Consider the following 15,108-nt stretch of genomic DNA (forward strand, 5'->3'; position numbering starts at 1 on the left):
CCGCACATCTCTGGACTGCCGATTGGTGGCCCCCCCAAATTGGGTGACGCCCCAAAACCTTCCACCTCCGTAAAAAGCTTAGGAATCCAATTGGATGCCAAGCTCGATATGAAGGACAACATAAAGAACATCACAGGCTCGGGCTATTACAATCTACGTCTACTGCGTAGAATCATCCCCTAGAACATCGGAGAATCGTAGTGCAGGCGATGATAGAAAGTAGGCTGGATTATGGCAATGCCTTACTGGCAGAGGTTGGAACCACGGCCCTATCCAAACTACAGGTAATACAGAATACGGCGGCCAGAATGGTCTTGGACTGTCCCCCTGGAACTCCATCTTACCCGCTTCTAAAATAGCTACACTGGTTGCCAATTCAAAAGCGCTCTGTTTTTAAGATCTGCTGTCTGTCCTTTAAAGCTCTTAGAGGCGAAGGTCCAGTTTACCTCAGAAATAAGCTCTTTAAGCATTCGAGTGAATGTAATCTGAGATCCAATTCCCTAGCCCTTTTGAACATTCCCCGGATTCGACTCACCCGCACAGGCGGCAGAGCGTTCTCGTTTGTAGCACCTAAATATTGGAATTGGCTTCCTTTAATGCTGCGGGAATCCACAAATTACTTATCCTTCAGGAAACAACTAAAAACTTGGATGTTCTGATGCTCCTCCCCCCGCCTTTTTCCCCTTTGTCGGTTTTCCTTCCAGGTAAAGCGCTGAGATGCCCCTGGGTGATTCATGCGCGATACAAGAACTGTTAACATAACATAACATAACAACGTAAGAAACAATGCAGTGACTCCTTCAAAGAAGGATCCCAGCACAGGTCCCTATGATCCATGAGGAACGAAGCCCCAAAGGGGCAAAACAACATGACAACGATAGAGCATACCGCCTGAACCTACACCACAGTGGATGTCAAAATGAAAACAGGGGACAGTCGGAAGACTGTCCGGGTAAGAATAGGAGCCACAACAGGAGGCCCGTGTGTGTAGAAAAAACACACATCAAATGTGTACCCCCTAGAACATGTGACAACAGTGGCAGGGCTGAACCCAGAGTCTAGTGCCAACAGAGACAGAAGAGTCACCATTGAGCAAAAGCGCAGTAGGTAGGCATGCAGCCTAATGTACCAAAGGTACCACTGTGAGGGGATAACCTGCAAAGCCAGGAACACACAGAGGACTCTATCCTGAAGGAGAGAGAGAGAGAGCGAGAAGGCCTGATACCAGGGCAAAAAAATAACCTAGTATGCAAGCGCCCCAGTGGCGTGTAGAATTACGCCATATACACAAAGAGACAGGAATGTTGCCACACCTACAGGAAGTGACGAAACCCTGAACAGGGGAGTCGCTCAAACTGTACCAGAGTGCGGCATAACAGTTACAAAACGCAGAAAAAGCAACAGATCCCAAGGGGGAAGAAACCTGGTCTCCCGGGAGGCAGGCGGAAACATAAACCGCAATACTGCCAGTAAAGGAGTGAGAGAAGGCACAGACAGAAGCCTTTCGCCAAAAAGCATACACCGCCATAGACTGACACCATCTACCAACAAGGACAATGTCGAGAAGAATACATGCACAGTAATGCTACCTAAACAAGCTCCTGAATGGGAGTATGATCTCACACCCAGAAAAACAGCTGGTGGGGAGCTCGTCACCAGTGCTACAAATGCGAGCAAGAACCCATACCCCGAGAAACAGCCGGGGTGGATCACAGATCAGGTGGCAGAAAGTTATCTGCAAGAGTCACTCCTTGAAGAACTAAGAAATATGCACAGGGCAGGAGCGGACAAACCGGACCCCCTGTCCTGCAAGAAGCAAGGGACCAAATACCTTGCTATGGAAGTGGGGTAGGAGGCAACACACAGCTGAGACAGAGCCGGCGGGAACTCCTCTTGCCCTAGGCAAGAACCCCGACAGTGCATGAGCAACAAGAAAAGACGTAGAGCACAATCTGTGTGCACCAATACGGCAAGTATTCACAGAATATAGAAGAGACTGTCCGAACCGGAACAGAGGGACCTGCCCCCCCAGGGGCGCATGTCCACCTGTAGACAGGCAAGACGTGCACAGCAAGGCTGCAAGAACACACCAGGATAAAACAGGCGTGACAAAACTCCAACGAAACAGCAGGGAAGGAGGTCCCTTCTGAGGCGGGGATGTACTTAGGGTCAACCGTAGACAACAAATTGTAACCCCCGGAGAGAAACCAACCCCATGGACCTCACCAGAGGAGACATCCTACAATGGTAGGAAGAGTCAACGTGTGGCAACACTTCCTGGGTAAGGAAGAGTAGCAATATAACAGCCAACAAATACCCCACACAGGGTAAGGCACAACCCTCCAAAAGAAGGGTCCCTCTTGAGATACGCTTGTGTGCAGAGGCTCAAAAGAAAGGTAAACACAGCTTAACCAGCTGTACCAGAATAAGGAAATAACACAGCTGAACAGCCACACAACCCAGAACATCTGTAACCCGTAACAGGTAACAGAAAAGAAAGTGACGGCACCGTCATGAAACCAAAAATCCTCCATGAGGAATTAAAACCTGGGGAGACAATCAAACAGACAGGAGGCGCATGACCACCGAATCAGCATGGGCGTAAAAAAGAGTGGCCCCATCAAATGGTAGATCTCTAAGCCGCTCCTGAAAATGCTCTGGCAAAATGCCATCGCGCAACCACGCATGGCGGCACATTGAAACAGAGCTGGCCATAGCCCGACCCACGGAGTCAGTAGTGTCCATGGCAGACCGAATAAAAAAATTGCGCCATATCATGGTCATCACGGACCAGGTGGCCCAGATCGGCATGAGAGCTCTCGAGCAAGGAGGGTAGGAGCTCCTCGACAGAGTCCCAAAGGGCAAATCTAGCCAGAGCAAAAACACACACGTGTTTAGGGCCCGGAGTCCGAAGCTGGCGGATACAAACACATCGCGGCCACATGACTCCAATCACCGAGACTCCCGAGTGGGAGAATGCAATGGAACAGGAGTGGTAGAGAGAGCTGCCTGAATCACAAGTCCTCCAGCCCCAGGATGGAGGGTCAAACAGGCGGGGTCCTCAGGAGCTGGGCGATGGCGATGTGCCACACACGATCCACGGGGTGCCCCGTAGAGGGCCTCGCCCACGTCCTGAGAAGGATGTCAAATAATGACTCTGCAGATGGCAACAATGGCTCCTTGTCCCCTGCGCCCTGCTGGACAAGATCCAACATCCTCAAAATGTCTGCAGCCCTGCAAACAGCCCTGACAAACGTCCCACTAGCCTCCATGGCCCTGCGAGGCGGTAACAGCAAGTGATCAGTAGGTGACGGACGCAAGCTAATCCGGCCACCTAACTGAGGCTCAGCAAAAGGAGGAGTAGGCCAATGCCCCACTGAGAGCGTTGAAATCACTCAGGGGGTGGGGAATCCATTGGGACCACATCCTCCACCAATAAAGCAGGAGATGGTACCGGCGTCGAGGCGACGTGGAGCCAGAGTCGGCGACCTCCGAAAAGGCCTCGACTGGCTGAGTGGAGCAAGCGTCGGCGAGCTTTGAAAAGGCCTCGACGGTCCGAGTCAAGCTGGCATCGGCGACCTCCAAAAAGATGTTGACGGTTTGAGTAGAGCCGGCGTCGGGGATCTCGAAAGGGCCTTGACCGTCCGAGTCGAGCCGGCGTCGGCGACCTCCCAAAAGGCCTTGACAGTCCGAGTTGAGCTGGCGTCTACTACCTCCGAAAAGGCCTCGACCGGCCGGAGTCGGACCGGCGTCGACTCAACATCCCCCGAGGTGGAAACCTGCGGGGAGAGAGTGCGCCGAAGCGGTGTCGTGCACCGCGCCGCAGCCACCTCCAGCAATGCTGCAGGGAGCCTCGGAAGGCTGTGTGACAGTGCTGTGGAAAGGCTAGATGTCGTGAGATGCCCCTCCGGGGCGTGTCCCGACTTTGTGGCGACTCCGTAGATGGAGTTAGGGCACTCGGTCAGAGCCGAGAGTAAACCGGCCGGCAGAGTCCCGACCTGAGTCCCTACCACCCCCCAAAGGCACGCCAGGGAGGGGGGCAAAGCAAGAAAGGACTGCAGGTCCCTGCAGTAGTCCTCCATCTGAGGTCGAGTCGCCCCAGCACCCGGAAACGGGGGATATGCGGGGTCTGACTCCTGTGGGCCTGAGTCCGGCAAAGACCGGGAGCCGCGGGCGCCGAAGTGATGTCGACTCGAAGCCGACTACTTCCGTTTGTGCTTACCTGAGGTAGGCGAATGATGGCGACGGTCCCGGGACCTGCACCGAACAGGAGCGTCCTCCTGTAAGGACTGGCACCGCGTGGACGTCTCCACTGGAGAAGGAGAAATGTGTCACGAGGGGTCCGTTTGGGACATCCGGGCAGACAGTAGCTTCATACGGCGTTCCCGCAGGGATTTGAAAGCAGCTAGCGGTAAACTTCGCACTTCACGGAGTCATGATGCTCACCTAAGCACCACATACAGATTTCGTGAGGGTCCATCGCTGACATCTGTTGCGAGCAGGACCAACACGGCTTGAAGCCCGCAGGCATTGAAAACACTGTTCCTTGACGCTAAAAGGCGCTGAGAAGGCCTGAAGATAACAAAAACAGGCCAGAGGTATCACTTTCCCTGATCCGCATTAGGACGCGGAAAAGAAGAAAAACTGACGTCAGCCACCGGGAGGGGCTTATATGGCTCCATTGACGTCATTTCCGTGGACGACATCAGGACGGAGCCGGGCGATGCCGCCTCCCTGCAAACAAAGGTATTGCTGGGGAAAAAGATTTTCCAGATCCAGTCTGACGCCTGGGCAGATATTTCAAGTTAAGGAATCTGTGGCTAGATGTCTCTATCAGATAACTCATACAAAGTCCTCCATTCTGAACCAAGCCTGCGAGTCTCAAGGTTCTTGCAATATGTACCCCAGCTGTCTGTGATCATTCTATGGTTATCATGATTTAGTGCATCAGAGACTGAAATTGTGAGCTTACCTCCCTCCTGAGTTCACCAAAAAAAGGACTTTAGCATGTGACTTCCTATAACAATCCTGTGGATCCTGGTACAGACTCAAATTCAGATACAGGGATTAACTGAAAAGCTACCACTGCCAGTGAAACTCAAGGACCTATGATACAGTATAACACAGTACAGAATGTTCAACATTCAGTGCTCAGATATCATACTAATCCTTCTTGGAGACAGACTGTATCCTGGGTTTTCAAAAATGCGGAGAGATTAATCCATTGCATATACAGTACTCTAGTTTTACTGAAGTAACAATAGGTCTGAGGAAGTGTGAACACACAAAACATTTGCTGGGAGTTAGAATTTTGAAAGAACACATGGTATACACCTCAACATTGGTTTAATTATACAACTCCAGTTGTGCACTATTGCCAGACCTCCTCCACAGACCAAGAATACAAGGTTTTATGGTCAAGAGTTAAGTTTAGCATAATGTCCCGGCTGCCAGAGTGCAAAGAGGAAGACTGTAAGCAGAACTGACATTGCCTGCACTCAGAGTTGTTGATGGTTTTAGATCTAGTGCCATCCCCCACAAGGCTTTATTTGCAGCAGCTGTAAAAAGGCTTTCTTTGCCTCCGACAACCAAAAAGGGATTCGATCTGCTGAATCTAGAAGCAAAATGCCTGCAAAGGTATCTGAATTGTTCAAGCTGTGACATGCCTTGGCTGATGCCCAAGTGAGAAGCATTCAAGTCAAATTTTAAATCTTGGGGTTCCAGGAAGAAGAATATTCAGGACATTTCACCTTACGAAGTTCTGCTTTAGCAACAACAGCTAGAGCAGACAAATGACACCTGAAAATGAATGGCTCACCTTTAAGTGTCTTATATTTACTGTCCGAAACTCTATACATAAATGGGTCAGAATTAAGCCTATTCCAAGTCAGTATGAACTGTTAAATCGAAGAATTAGACCCCAATTACAAGTAAGCTGAATATAGCACCAGGTAAATGGCACTACCGTGGTGCAAAGTATTTGCCAGGGGTGGTACATACTTCTTTCTCACTTGGAAAGGACCAATAAAATGCAGAAAATGCATTTAAGTGACAGAAATGTTTTTTATTTTGTTCTGGACATTTTCTCCAATGAATTTCCACAAATGTATGACTTGCCAAAATAAGCATCAGAAAAACAGCAAGGATGCAACACTTTGGCAATCTGATCCTGTGCAGACTTCTGCTGCACAGGGATCAGAATTCAGCCAAGCATTTGTAATCAGGATCTAAATGTTCATTTAGGTTTTGACTAGTGCAGAACTGAACCTCAAAAAACAGAATGGTGGAAGATATACTATCACCATCTTTGGTCGTGATAGCATAAAACTTTTTTGTAGGATTCAGTGTAACTGATTGAATGAGTATCGACATCAAACTTAGTTTTCAGTGCAGTGCTCAACAGCATGGTTCATCAAATAAATGTTGCGTTCCAGGTTCTTGCTCAGTATTAAGGAAAGGAATTTTTACCTTGCTATTCAGAGTCAGTTTCATCAGAAAGTAGAATGACTTTACGAAGGATAATATTGCCTCTGATATTCTGACCAGATTTGCAGTGTGCAAATAAAACGGTGGAACCACTTCTCCAAAAACAATGGTGGAGTAAAGGACTGGTGATAAGAGAATAGTGATGTGAAGGTTAAGAGAGACAAAAATATTCTGTGATCATTGCATCGTGACACACGCTAATCACGAAAAGATAGTGTATCTATCAGGAGGAAGGTTCCTTTTCGCCTTGAAATTTCATCCAGAGAATACCGCTCTCAAATGGGTGGGAGACAGCTTCTTTGATACCTGGGAGGCAACCATTTTACCAGTATGAAATGGTGTTACCACCTTGGAGACTGTTCCCAGCACCAAATCCCTATTACATAAATTGAACACCTTCTGTTTTTTTCAAATGTTATTTTTTCTTCTGTACGTCTCTAAAGACGACACACAGGATGTGTAGATCAGACTCCACAAACTATTGCAACATACAATCACTGCTTGAAGCCAGTTGTGTACAGCCTGTGAGGAAGGAGGGACATGTTTTCATGATTTTGTTAGCCAATTCTTTATTTTAAATAACCAATAAATGAAACAAAATGGCACTTCAAGGAAAGGGAAACAGTGAAAAAAGTACAGCCTCACCCGAATGAAGGTCACAAGAAGCCACGCCTTCCGATCTGTCTGGTAATAAAAAAAGGTCTGGGTGAAGAAAATTGGTGAGGATGGGTAAGGCAGGATTCATAGAGTGGCAGCATTCAGTTATAAAATGTTCGCGGTCCTGCTTTTGGAGCCCAAGTAATTATTGAGTTATGAAGAAGGGAGAGCAGAATCCAGAGTTCCCCAAATGAACAATATCTTCTCCCTACAAGCTACCTCTCTCTTAAAGCTACCAATCTTATGTTACGTTTTGATTTCCAACTGCAACCATGCTTTTTTAGGCGGACTTGGATCTTCCTGGATTGTTCTAATATTTGCCACATATATTTACTATTGTGACTAATGTCTGTCATATTCTTACCCAAACTAACTGGTAGCTTGTTACAACAGATTTGGGCACCAGCTATTTATCCCTTGGGAATTTTTAGAATTCCACTAATTCCTTTGCTGAGATCTAGAATTAATTTGCCATTCTAATCAATGTTTATGACAAAAAAATGAAGGTTCAGTGATAGCGAGTACTATTTGCACAGTTAATCTTCACTGAAATTAAACAGCTCTATCAAAGCTCTTGGTACTAATGACATGATAAACTCCTACGGCTCAAGACTCTACTTCTCAGTTTCAACAGCCTTTTCTGTCAGTGCTGTGCATTGTAGCACAGTGGAGCTGCTGTCTCTAGAGGAGCAGAAGTCTTTTCAGCTATTCTTTATTTTTAAAAGGAGACTTTATAGTAGAGCCACCCATGCTTCCCTGTACATTTAAATTGGTTACTTTAATTGGTTGTTCCTTTAAAGAAAAAAGTAAGAACATTTAGTTATCGTCCTGCAGACAACTTTTAAAAACGTGTCGTCTGTGAGTTTCTCGCTCTACAAAAGAGTCGCAGAGATAATTCAAAACATATGAATATCAGTAAAGTGAATGTGTGTTGCTGTGAGAAATTAGGTGTAAAGACAGACACTTTCTGGCAGATCAATTAGGAAGACTTATGCTTTGTCGAAAAAATAGACCATAAACAGATTTCATTCTCTCCCTGCCCACCACCAGTCCCTGTGAGACCTCTGCAGTGAAATGAAAGTGAGCAAATATGAAACTATCACACATACATGGATAAGACTTGATCCTAGACCATCTTCTGCTGTGGACTATCGGACACCAACTTGCCATGCTTTTGGCCATTAAGATTACCTCGCAAAACCATCTAATAGACATTCCAATGCTGTGAAGCAGACACAGATCAACATGTTGCTGCATTACAACATATTAAAACAAATGAACAAGTTATTTGGTAACGCCTTGTCTTGTAGAGAATATATCTAGCTGCATATTCCTTACCTTAGAATTCCCCCAGGCTTCAGATGAATCCAGAAGATTTTTCGTGAGCAGTACCCTTGCGCGCCGGCCTGCTCCGCATCCATTGTCAGCGCCGGAAATGACGTTGTGGTATCTATATAGTCTCCACCCAGGTGTGCTTATGTTGGTTACTTTTCACGACTTTCCGCACCAGAAGCGCAGCGCCTGAAGAACAGGGACCATTGGTGTGTCAAAACTAGGGCCCTGAAAGGGGTTATCCCTGTCCTCAGAAATCTGTTCGCAGAGCGAGGGGGATGGGCGGGTCGGTAAGGAATTTGCCGCTAGATATAGTCTCTATCAGATAAGGCGTTCTCAAAGGTAAGTAACTTGTTCATCTTCTAGCCGCAGATTCCTTCCCCTAGAATGGATAGCCATGCAAAACCATCCCCGGAGGTGGGTCCGCAAATCAATTTCATATGAGAAAGTACTGCAGGACCGAAGGGGCAAAGTGTCCATCCCTGCAGACCCTACTGTCCAGACAGTAATGTTTAGTGAACGCATGCAGAAAAGCCCATGTGACTACCTGGCAGATATCCAGGACCAGAACTCCACATGCTAACACATTGGTTGCTGCTTAAGCTCTGGTGGAATGAGCCCACAAACCTTCAGGAAGTTGCTTCTTGGCCAGTGCATAGCAAATTTTGATGCAGAGCATGACCCATATGGAGATGGTCTGCTTCTGCACAGCCTGACCTGTCTTTGCACCAACATACCACACGAAGAGTTGGGTGTCCATCCAGAACGCTTGTGTGCAGTTAAGGTAGAACAACAACACTCTTTTTGGGTCCAGACGTTGGGAGTTGCTCCTCTTCCTTGGTGGGATGTGAAGGAGCATAAAAGGTAGGCATGGTGATAGATTGGCCTACATGAAAAGGGGAGACTACTTTTGGCAGAAAGGAGGCCCTTGTGCCAAGCACCACTTTGTCAGGATCGACAGAGAGGGAAGGGGGCTTAGATGATTAGACCTGCAGTTCGCTTGCTCTGCGGGCAGATGTAATTGCAACAAGGAAGGCTGTTTTCAAGGTGAAACGCTTGAGGGGACAATTGTGTGGAGCCTCAAATGGAGTGCACATCAAAAAAAGTTAAAACCTAGTTAAGGTCCCACTGCGGCATAATTAATGGTGAAGGAGGGACGAGATGAGTAAGACCCTTGAGGAACCTATGTACAATAGGGGACTTGAACAAAGGGTTTATCAGGCAACCGGATGAAAACAGAAATGGCAGAGAGATAGTCTTTAACAGTGCCCAGAGAAGAGCTCCGCTAGGCAAGAGAAAGAACGAAAAGCAGAACCTCAGAAAGGAGATCAACAGATTTTTCTTCACACCATGCCACAAACTTTTTCCGGAGGGACGACTGGCCTGCCAAGCTGGCATTACAGACTTCATGAGGAAGGTCGACAGCTGTTAACTGTCGCCGCTCAATCTCCACGCAAGAAGGTAGAGAGTGGACAGGTTCAGGTGGGGAACCTTGCCCTTCTGCTGTGACAGAAGACCCTGATTGGAGGATGATGGCCATGCTCAGAAGCTCCGGGTACTAGACTCTCTGTGCCCAGTCCAGAGCCACAAGAATGACTTGGGCCCGGTCGTTCTTGATCTTCTTGAGAACTCTTGGTAGGAGTGGTATTGACGGAAAGCATGCCTGAGCTCCACTCGAGACAAAAAGCAACTCCAAGCGAGTGCGCCTTTGAAACTCCAGCGCACACTGGTGATATTGCACAGTCTGAATGGTGGCGAACAAATCTAACCAAGGCTCTCCCCAGTGCTGAAAGACCTACACCACCTCTGGATGGAGACGCTATTCCTGATCCGCTAGGCATCATTGGTTGTGTTTGTCCGCTCTGGCGTTCAGAGAACCTGTCATATGTTGAACCATTAGAGAAAATGCCCTGGAGTTTCAGCCATTGAACATTCCAGCGCGGGTGTCTTGACAAAGGGTCCAGGACTCCACACTGCCCTGTTTGTTGCAGTATCACATGACGGTGGTGTTGTCCATGAACACTTGCACCAGCCTTTTCTTGACGGAGAGTAGAAAGCCTTGCAATGCCAGTCGGATCGCCTGGAGCTCCAGCATGCTGATGTGGAATCCGAGATCAGAGTCCTCTAATTTCCACCTTTCCCAGATGGCCGTCCCATCCCAGGAGTTACACATCGGTCACCACTGTGATATCTGCCTTTACCCAATTGTGGTTGATCAGCCACCACTGCAGATCCTGTGTAGTTACCACGAAGATCTGGACCAAGTCGGAGACATTCCCCTGATGCTGCGCCCATTTAATCTTCAGGTCCCACTGCAAAGCCAGCATATGCCATCGGACATATGTCTTGCTAGAGCCCATGAGGCCTAGCAGCCTCAGAGTCAGGATAGAGACTGATATATCTGTATAAATAGTCTAGACTCACCACTTTGGAGGATAAGCCCGAAACTGCACTATGTCCTGGACAGCATTGATGAAAGGAAGCGTCTGAGAGGGAGTCAGGTGTGACTTTGGCATGTTGATAGTGAACCCCAGAGACAGCAGGAGGTCTCTCATAGTCTGGAGATGGGAGACGACAGACTGGGGCCAGCCCGCCTTCAGCAGCCAGTCGTTGAGGTAGGGGAAGACTGTCATCCCTGACCTCCGCAGATGAGACGCAACCACCGCAATCACCTTGGTAAACATCCGAGGGGCACTGATAAGGCCAAAAGGAAGCATGTTGAATTGTCCACGAAAGGAGGATTGAGGTGGAGATGGGGCAGCAGAGAGGCCTATGGACCTGGCCATAGCATGAGAGCTCAAGCACGAGCGCCGAATCTGCCTGGTCTCCGAAGAGACGGGTGCCATCAAAGGGCACGTCCATAAGGAAAGCTTGGCCATCCCCTGAAAAGCCAGTCATCCTCAGCCAGGCGTGGCATCTAAGGCCTCTGTCGTGGAAACAGCTTTGCCCTGTGAGTCTGTCATGTCAAGTTTGCATTGAATAGTGAACTTCGCCGAGTCCCTCCCATCGGTGACAGCTCGGGAGAGTACAGCCCAGGCCTCCACCGGGACTTGTGGGAGCACTTGTGCAACAGTATCCCACAAAGTGTGGGAATAACGGCCCCAAAGGCATGCTGTGTTCATGGACTGCTGTGCCAGGTTGGTGGAAGAAAACATCTTCTTTCCAAATAAACCCAGCCTCTTGGATTCCCTATCCAGAGGAGCGGTAACGAAAGCGCTATGGGAGGTGGAGGCTTGGAGCACTAAGCTTTCAGGGTTAGGGTGTTGAACTTCGGTCCTCTGGAGCGAGGGTAATGGTAGCTGGCCATCGTCCTATTCACAGGAGCCTCTGTCCTGGGTTTGGACTAGGTACCCAACAGGATGTAAGTGACAGCGTCATTGAATAGGATAAAGGTTTCGACATGGAGACTCCCAGCTGCAGCCCCTCTGCCAAGAGATTCGTCTTGACTGCCACCATGGGTAGCTGAAGGTCAAGGACCTCAGTGCCCTCTGCACAACCATTGAGTAGGTAGATAGCTCCTCCATGGCCACAGTAAGGGGAGAAAGCTCACCAGTATCTGGAGATGTATCCAGGCCGCTGGCCTCACTCAGATCGTCACAGCAGTCCACACTCTATTCTTCTTCATAGGGCTGCTATTCTTAACGGTTCAGCGACCCCTGCCAGTCTTTCCGAGGGCTGACTAATAGAAATAAGTCCCCTGCCAGCGTCCTCCTGCTCTTTGTCGGAGTCAGGGCTGAAATGAGAAGGGTGCCCCACATGGGGCGCAGTAATAACAGGGCGCATCGGGACCGGCACTAGGGAAGGTCGAGATGGCACAACTGGAATTGGTCTGGATCCCAGGAATAGATACCAGGGGGCCCACCGGAGCAGAGTCCAGAGACACCAGTACGGTACCAGATAGGGCCCTTACGAACTCTTGTGGCCTGAAAGAGCACCAACAGGGTCAGGCCGCCCACATATGAGACACATGACCTCATAGAACTCTTTCAATTGGGCATGGGTCGCACAGGCCATTGGATATTCAGGATAGCGCTGTCTCGGGCCAGGCACGGTCCTGGAGAACGAGGCCTACAACACGGAAGCTTCCTAGTCTCGTCGGCCAATGGACGAGAAGAAGTCGAAGAATGCTTCAACTTCAACTTCTTGCTCCTCTTTTTGTGCCTCCTACGCAAGAGTCCAGAGGACTTAGAATGGGACGGAGGAGGACTTCAGGCTTTGCGAATAATCCCGGGAACTCGCCTTCCGTGGAGTTGCATGCCAGGTGCTAGCAGCTTCAGGGACCACTCCCTCAAAGCCATGGCCCAGTAATCGCCTTGGTGTTGTGGTTGTGCTTTAGACACCTCAGTCAAACGAGGTGTAGGTCCATCGGTTGGTGACAGGCACAGCAGGGCCTATAACCCAACATGCACAAAGACATTCCTCGACGCACCAGGAGGTAAACTTCAAAAACGATTGATAAAATGGGGTACTGCTCACAAAAAAATTCCAAGGTCCAGTCCGACGCCCGGAGTAAATCTAAGGTAAGGAACTGCGCCTAGAAGTTTCTGTCAGATTTAGTGAATAATCACTGATATTCTTCTTTTGGGGAGATTTACTTTGTACTGGACACCACCTACTTTGTAATGGGCCTGGACATGCTCAGAGAAGTTTCCTTTACAGGGACCATAGATAGAAATACAATGTAACCAGCTGTAAGGAACAAATTCCTTGACAATAGCAGATGGTAATAACACTTACGCTATGTTTGTACAACTACTGTGATAACTCTTTCTCCAAATGTAAATTAAAAAAAAATATCCAATTGTGTGCAAGTTTAAAACACATACATTTTTCGTAATACAACTGAACACTCTGGCACAACATTTTAAGAACAGCAATGGACAGATACAAGTATGAAGAAGACTGACCGTAACCGGACACAGTGGTATTCTCTGGAGACTTCTCTCCAAGTACTTCTGTAGCTGCCTTTAACTGTTCTTTTAACCTGCTGATATCACAATCAGCCTTGGCTTTAACAATACTCAGCTCTGTGTACATATCTTTATATTTATCGCTGGCATATTTTTTATCCTAGCGGAGAAAATAAAGGGAGAGTTATAAGCATTCGTACACTAAGCATATTCTATCTTTGCAAAAGCTAAGAAAGTTATGATCATCTGCACCGTAATTATTGTACTTTTTGTTATTGATCTCCCTACAGCCGAACGGGTTCAGAATATCTGCATGGCAATCAGGACTATAGTAAGCTTCCTCAAAAGAATTCTATCACTTTATACCAGGCTTCTCCAACGAGTAGCTCGTGAGCTACTAATAGCTCTCCAGCTACCTGGAAGTAGCTCTCCTGCGTGCAGCCGAAAACAACTGAATATGAAGCTTGTGCTTGGTTAATTTAATATATGTATACCAAACTTGGAAAGCAAGTATTTCAGACGGAAATGTGTGTATTTTCAGGACTCATAAGCTGATGTGTGGAGAAGAATGGTTGAATTTCCAAAATAAATTTTAAGCTGATAATTGAGTGAGAAAAATCAAACTGTGTTGGAGAGATTAAATACTAACATTATTAACACAAAACCAGGGGCTTGCATCTATGCATTTCCCATGTAGAGGCATTCCACTTTGACAAAGCATCTTTACTTTACTGCTAGCAACAAGTGCCTGATGCACTGAACTAATCACTGGTGGTAACCTTTGATTCTGTAGTAGGGGATCTCTGTGTATAGTCATAATCTAGTGAATAGTCCCGCCCATGTGCGTGGACCCAGGAGCAATCAAAAATAATCTCTTAGTGTCAAAAAATGCAGAAATGCATAGACACTTAAGAGAGAATTTAAAGACAGATAATGCAGCCAAAAAGGCTACACTGTCCAGTACTTCAACTAGAAATTCCACCACAAAATCCACAAAACAGCAAAGCCTGTACAGATTTCCTTTGCTTAACAGCAAAATCCCTCAGAAATGATAGAGAGAAGAACCTGGACAGACAAGCCCCATATGCTGCCATTATGTGGCTTAAATAGGATACTGTGCCTTTAAGGAACCTTCCAGAACCTTCTCCCAGTATCCCAGAATGCATAGCAGGTCCAACTTAGTTTCAGTTCTTTTTTCCGGCTCCTGCAAGCAGGACCCTGGAGCATTGAGCTCTCCCTTTTCAAGGGTTTTGTTGGTGTTTTTTCACTAAAATCGATTTTTGTGCTTTTAAAGTGCTTTGGTGACTTTCTTCTAGGGTTCTGCACTCTTTTTACGGTCCATAATGCCTGCATTATTTGACAAGTGCCCCGAGTGCTCCAGGAAGAAGGCCAAATCAGACCCCCATGAGGTCTGTATCCTCTGCCTTCCCTCTTCCCACATCCCTGAGGATTGTGTGATCTGCAGAGGCTTCTCTGGAAGGACCCTGAAGGACAGGAGAAAAATCAGACTTCAGGGACTTGAAGAAAGAAGATTGAAGGCTCGAGGTGGGTCAGGAGGGGCTCCTTCTGCCCATACGGAGGCCTCTGGGGGGCTCCCCAGGGGCAGGAAGCCCAGCTCTCGTCCAATATCTCCGTCTAGGTCAGTTGCTATGACCACGACGTCGAGAGGAAGGTCCACGGCCAGTTCCCGGTCTCCCCAGGGCTCTGGGTTGAGCAAACGTCG

General features: G+C 47.9%; 1 protein-coding gene across 3 annotated transcripts in view; it reads right to left on the bottom strand.

The window, feature by feature from the left end:
* Positions 1-15,108, bottom strand: part of MPRIP (myosin phosphatase Rho interacting protein) — an 845,921-nt gene that overhangs the window by 79,776 nt on the left and 751,037 nt on the right. For all 3 annotated transcript variants that reach the window (XM_078665226.1, XM_078665225.1, XM_078665227.1), the window contains one exon: positions 13,383-13,545. In XM_078665226.1, coding sequence (XP_078521352.1) covers positions 13,383-13,545 — 163 coding nt within the window. The remainder of the gene's footprint in view (positions 1-13,382; positions 13,546-15,108) is intronic.

The sequence above is a fragment of the Lissotriton helveticus genome, chromosome 10 (genome assembly GCF_964261635.1).
Source record: "Lissotriton helveticus chromosome 10, aLisHel1.1, whole genome shotgun sequence".
Taxonomy (NCBI): domain Eukaryota; kingdom Metazoa; phylum Chordata; class Amphibia; order Caudata; family Salamandridae; genus Lissotriton; species Lissotriton helveticus.